General features: G+C 34.1%; 1 protein-coding gene across 5 annotated transcripts in view; it reads right to left on the bottom strand.

Annotated features, from left to right (window-relative positions):
* Positions 1-1,001: 1,001 nt before the first annotated feature.
* The window catches only part of PDLIM5 (PDZ and LIM domain 5), a 214,195-nt gene continuing 208,411 nt past the window's right edge, over positions 1,002-6,785 (bottom strand). For all 5 annotated transcript variants that reach the window (XM_033400360.2, XM_049709180.1, XM_033400363.2 and 2 more), the window contains 2 exons: positions 6,294-6,409; positions 1,002-4,865 (listed from right to left, as the gene is read on the bottom strand). In XM_033400360.2, the coding sequence (XP_033256251.1) occupies positions 4,776-4,865; positions 6,294-6,409 (206 nt within the window). In that variant the 3' untranslated portion in view covers positions 1,002-4,775. The remainder of the gene's footprint in view (positions 4,866-6,293; positions 6,410-6,785) is intronic.

Raw genomic sequence — 6,785 nt, 5'->3', positions numbered from 1 at the left:
CCACACCCTTCCTATTAATCATTGATGCAATCTTGCTACCTACTCAGTCAGCTTCTAAATCATGGACTAAAGAGTAAAAGTCCAGTAATAGAATACCACAGACAATATTCTTCATAACATGGACAGTTGAGGGGATCAGACACTTGCCACCAAATACTATCCATATCTGCTTAGTATGACAAACAGACAGGCTACTTTGACTTTTGGAGGGAAAGGGATTCTTTCACAAACTTCTGGACTTGGTGTTTCCTGAGTTAAATGCTCTCATTCATAAATACAACACAAAACTGTAACAGTCTGAGATTTCTGTTGGGTAGCCATGTGTCCTAGCCCCTTTCCTCTTTAAAATTTTAAAGACTGCAAAGGAACCACTTTCCCTGGGTGGCTCCCACACTGGGGATGAAACCTCCTCTGTGGAATTTTGGCACCTTATTAATTAGTGGTTATGAGTAGGAGCTGCTCTCAGCAACTCCTATTCTGCCATCAGTCAAGTGTGATTCTGTAATAAATTCCCACGAAGCACACTATTTCTGGTAATTCTCCCTAATTAACACCAGGCCTGCTAATAATACATCAGGTCCTATGTGTTTCTGATATAACCAAGATCTTGTCTGAGAGGACTCAGGAACGGAAACCACCAACCTAAATTAAGCTTTTGCTGGCAAAAAAGATTTTATAGGTAGTTCTGTAAGAAAACCTTTGATAATCTTACATGGGGGACATTTTGGCCAGAAAACACTGAATGACAGGGAGGCTTGTTCTGGTTTGAGCACTGAATGGGGACTTATTGTGAACACACACTGTTGAGTCTTAAGCCTATAAATCTGGTACTGGATTACTGTTTCTTAAAGAAGGAATGACAGATCTCTTATTTTGTCGGTGCATTTTAATGTGCAATGACGTGATTGATAGAAACCAAACAGCAGCTATTAAAATGTCAGATGCAGACTTGATGTTCTTATAAGTTTGGCTTCTGGAGTTTCATATACTGTGAGCAAATACACTTGAATTTGTCTTTTATTCCAATATACAGCCTGCAACAGAAACATTCCTCTCAAATTTACACAGTTGGAAAAAAATCTGAAAGCAATGAACAGACAAGGAATAGGTGAGCCTACCTAGCTACAGAAAAGTTAGCTAATGAGATCAGAATGAGTTAAAAATGAAGTAGCGTACCCTGGTCAATGAAAGACATGAAAATGTAGATGACAACTGATGTTGTTTGAATGTGATATATGATACAATATAATGCTTGATAGGACAGGTTACTCCAATCGATGATTTCAGCAATAAATATTTTTAAAAGAAAGACAATTAGAGCTTACTATCTATTCACAACCATTTATTGTGCACATGCCACATGCAGAGCATAAATATGGATTAAAATAGAATAAAAGTGACAGTATTTTCAAACCTATTGTTTCTGGGACATTTTGATAGGCAAATACCATAAAAGAGGAATTCTCCTGAGAATTATCACATCTCAGCCTATCCTGTGAACATGATTTTTTTTTTCCCATGACTTAATGGAAACCACTTGCCACCCAAAAAGAAAAACCAGGAAAGCCTGTCTACATCACTGCAGCCATTTATTTACTGAGTGTGTGCACATGAAGGTATTACTATACTGATTATATTTCTCATGTGGTTTTTAATTAGAAAATCTATCCAAAAGCAAAACAGCACAGACATATACCAATTGAAAAATGTAAAGAAACAGAAGATAGAGATTAACACATAAGGCAAATGACACATTGAAAATCCAAACCCAAAACCTTAAAACATTTGGGGGGTGATGGGGGACAAAATGAAGCCACATTAAATTTGTGTAAAATTATTCAGTGTGTTTTCCCTTCCCTTATGTCTGAAAAGCTTCTTTCAATAGGAATGACTAAACTCCAAATATCACAAAAATGTTAATATAACTCTAGATTCACACTTGAACAGGGAAGAGGAATTATTTTCTATAAAAGTGGTCCTTGAAAACGGTACCACGAATGCCTTTTTGTTATAGATCATTTGTAAACATAACGCTGAACTAATATTTTGAAGATTAAACTCTTATTTCTACTTGTCTTCATACAGTGACCAGATGATCAGGTTTTAGTTTTAGGCTCTAACTGTAATCTGAATCAACAGGAAATACGAATGCTACAAGCATATGCAGAGGGCATTATTTTTAGGCTGCTGCTTCAGTGAGCAACATTCCGTCCCTGTAAAATGGTGTACATCTGAACCGATCACTAACATCTGGAAACTGGGGAATTCAAGCAGGGGATGCTTTAGAGTCGTGTACTGTGATCTTAATCTGTATTATCCTAAGCACAACATTCCAAAATATACATCTAGAGAGACTGAAAGTAATGCTCTACAATAAAGAGGTAATAATTAAAAAATTGCTACTGACATGGAATATTTATAATCAGAAAAATAAATATTCAGGGAGCTCACCAGAAGATTAAAGTGCTGCCAGTTATTAAAAGATTAATGCTGGTGTATTAAATATGGCATTCCCCACTGTAAAATACAGAGATTCTTCTGGGTTATAAGCAATATTTATTTCACAGGATTAACTGTTTTAGGAACAGACAGAAGAAGGCTTTGCCACAGAAGAGAAGGACAAAGCACAAAGACAAAATGTTAAGTTAGGAAGCGACGTTATCCTTTTAGGGATAAAATTTAGAGAAATGCAACATTATGCTCTATGAATAATATGCAGAAAGAAAAGTGTAATAAAAATGAAGTGCTTAATGTAAGATAACTTTATAAGAAATCCAGGTCAAATAAAATTCTTTGAAGGAAATACCCAAACGCCATTCCAATGCCGCTGACTTATCAAATACTATCTTGGCATATAATCTGTAAAGGCAAAACTAAATAACAACAACAACAAATCTCTACCACACCAAAACAAAACCACCAACTTACTTTATGTTGTGTAAAGCAAAGGACTGACACTAAGATAACGTGACAATGCACACAGCCGGCATGTCTTCTACAGGTGGTTTCAGCAGCAATGGGAAATAATGCACAATTCAGTTCCAGCTTTTAGAAAACAAACAACAAAAAACTTCCTGCCTCCCTACAGATGCAGGGTGAGGAGGTAGTTTGGGGTTGCTGTTGGTGAACCATTTAGTTTGCCACTTTGTGTCACCCTTCTCACTCTTTTATCCCCAGTTAATTATTATCTGCATGTTAAGTCTGCTAGACGATAAATTAGCAGCTTTCAGGACAGATACCTTGAAAAGTTCTTAGGGAGGTTAAACAAATATTATAGCCTAAAACCGCCCTCTCTAACAAACATGCACACAATGGAAGTGAAGTCGGAAGTGACTGATGGGACAGGCAGGGCTTGGGGCTCAGTCTCAACTATAAAAGCACCCTTCCCTGAACAAACTTAAATGATAACTCAATGTGATCATGGGCTTTTGTCCATTTTGGTAACAAAGAAATAAAAAACAACTATCAAATGCCATAATCTCTTCTCTCAAATATCAATAGGATCCACAATTTTACCACAATTGCTTCTCTGTCTTCCTGTGGTATCTACATAATTTTTTCCCTAAAATGAAAAAAACAAAGAAAGGCTGGTCTGAATAATTAATCACGTTCCTCTCTATACTATCAAACCTCTGTGAATTCCAAACTTCATGATTACATTTGGAAGTGGTTCATTTATTACTGAGAAAGAACTACCAAAAGAAAAAAAATCTAAATTTTTATCACATCCCCAAGCCAATCTTTTATTTTTCCAATGTAGAACTAAAGAAAAAAATTATTCTGCAAAGAGAAATTTCAAACCTTCATCAGTCAGTAGTATAACTCTGAAACTGATCTAATTGATTCATTGTCCAAAAAGGGGGAATTTAAAAAATTTTCTGATCTAATCCTCTGATTTCCCGTAATTCCCAACAGCATTCTTTTCTCTTTATTCTCTTTAAAGACAGAGAAAACTTTCAGAGTCCAAAGTTATTCAACAAGCTCTTTACCTCAGCATGGGGAAGGGAAAAAAAATAGTTTGACTATGTGGTGAAACATACACAATGAGTAGAAATGGTAGAAATGGTCATATTTTAATAAAAGGCAAAAATTTAAAGTTTATAAGCTATATGGTAGCTTTTCTGGGGTGGAGGGGATCAGAGAAAAATATAACATCTCTTTTGGGCATGACACATTTTGATCAAAATCTCATTGGCCTTTCCTACTGGAATGATCAACTGTAAAGACAAAAAAAAAAAAAAAAGTATACAGTTTAAAAAACCCTGACACCTACTATTGATAAAATTCTGTTTAAACTCCTATTTACTGTTTTAAAGATAAACACTATTTTTTTAAAAAAAACACCATGTTTCACTTATTAATTAAGTGTAAGGCATTTTTATTGCCTTTTATAGATTTACTCACAACTACCTAGTAAGGAAAGAAGGTATAATTATTTCAGCATAGAGGTTGAAGGCTTTTATTCTAAAATTTAATTCTTCACTGATTTATTCTAAGATGAATTTAATAGTCAACCAGGAAACTGGCTTTTATAAAAGTTATTTTATGGGCAGAAAATGTAGGAAAAAAAGTAATAATAAACGCCAAACTGTCTCTTTACTTTATGAAGCCAGATATTTCCTCATAGACTTGGTTTTCAAAGCCTGGAATTTATCCCTTCAGGGCCACTATTATTTTTCAAAACTCCATATAAATATTAAATCTAAAAATTAATCGGTGATTTAAATTCTCCTCTTTCTCTTCAAATTTCTTCTCTTCCCCTGGACTGTTGACTTTCAAATATTCACAGAGTGAGCATGTTTCTTGCAAAGTGGCTTGTCCTTCTTGGAGAAAAAGGTCTGACCTTCCAAACTTTCACAACATACCTGAAAAAGAAGCATTATTTGAGAGAATATCATTATTTTATCAAGTACGCCTAACAAGGGGAAAATGACTTTTACCCAATGGATAACATGACAAAGCACTTTAGTTGGTTGTGTTAGACCCCCTAGCATTTCATGATTACTATTATATTCCATGGAATCTTTCAAAAGCAATGAAGAATGACTTTTTCCTGGAATGCATTCTAATTTATTTAAACTCACTGATCATTATTTTTCTCTGCTGGGAATGACTACTTGGCCCTAGTGAAAAAATTAACACATTAGTAGGTCACATTAAATATAATTTCTCTTCTCAGATTCTAGTCAATGTTTTAAATCTGCCTCTTGTTGCAGAGAAACAAAGCATTCAGAGAAACAAACCAAAAAACCCAGCACAGTTGCTTTGCCACCCATTCCCAAGCCCCTATTATACAGTCACAGAATACCTGACAGTTATTTTTAATTCATTTCTTTGTTTCTTAAAATGAAAACCCTAGTCAACATCTGGCTGCTGGAAGTTATGTCGTCAGTTAACTATTCACACTTATGTCTTATTTTTCCTACTGTCTTTGTTAATTTTAATGCTCCTGAGCAGATCTACTAGAGAATAGGAGGTGGCAAATCTGCTAACAGTTGTGGCTTTTTATAGATTTTATGAAGTCTAAGAGATGGATGAGGTAAACAAGACAGGGTTCAATGGTAATGTTTGAGGAAATTATTTGACTTCAATTAACAAGCCTTTTCTCCCTTCCTACAATGGCTTTAAAAACTATTAGAAATATTAAATATAATTAAAAAAACACAAACATCTGAACAGAATACTTTATTAGATATTTACTTCTAAATTTAAAAAATATATATCTTAGGTTCACGTTAATCTCTGAATCTATACTCATCATTAAAAATAAAGCCAAAAATATTAAAATATCAAATGAAAGAGGTAAATATACTACTACAAGTTTATTATAGTCTCAAAAAGAAAAGAACATTCATAGACTATTACTAAGGAAGGAAATGAATAAACGTACAGTTTACTTCCAGTGTTAAGTCAGTAATAGATTTTTATAACAGTTTACTTGTATTTTAAGAAGTACCTATGTTTTCATAAATTACTAAAAGTACTCCAATAAAACATAGTTTAAAAAAAGTAAAAGGCTCTTATTGTTTTAAGAAATATATAGCTTCTCCTTATAAACAAACATGTATCAAAAATAGGATTTTCTCTAAAGGGGTAAACATCACATTATTTTTGAAATTGCTAAACAATTTCAAAAAGTACCGAAAATTTTAATAAATAATTTTCAAAATCACTGTAAAAATATTTCTTGGTTTAAAGCACTGAAAGATATAAAAACTGTTATTCCCATTTAGCGCTTAGGCTAGAACCGGCCATACTGTGCTCCTTCAATTCGGAAACAAGAGTTTACTTACTGAGCATACAAAGCAAGTGTCGTGCCAGGTGTAGGCCAGAGCTTCCAGGAACATGTCACCAGCTTCTATGGGAAACTCACATCCATGGCATATAGTGCCAAAGAGGGCATAATAATCTGTATTGGGACAGGGTAGACACAAGTTAAACATGCCAAAGCTTTAGAATGATAGGTTTTAGAAAATAGCAACAAAATGGGAATTAAATGAGATGATGAAGATAAAGCTACTAGTAACTGGAAAATTTTCAGATGGCATAAAATTTGGCTTGAGATACACGCGTAGTATATTTCAGGTTACCCCTGGTAAACGTTATATACGCAACTTAACATCCTCTATTATATTTTTCCATATAATACTCCTCAGTTCTGTCCAACTTCTTAAATGCCCAAATATGCATGAAGAAGAACACTGTTCTCTGATGTTATCAATAGCCATGATTGTTTCAATAAAATATAAGAGAACTTCCAGTAACTAGTAACAATGAGACTAATG

Source organism: Orcinus orca, chromosome 4 (genome assembly GCF_937001465.1).
Source record: "Orcinus orca chromosome 4, mOrcOrc1.1, whole genome shotgun sequence".
NCBI classification, from domain to species: domain Eukaryota; kingdom Metazoa; phylum Chordata; class Mammalia; order Artiodactyla; family Delphinidae; genus Orcinus; species Orcinus orca.
The sequence above is the reverse complement of the archived record's forward strand: the minus strand, read 5'-3'. Positions and strand labels throughout refer to the sequence as shown.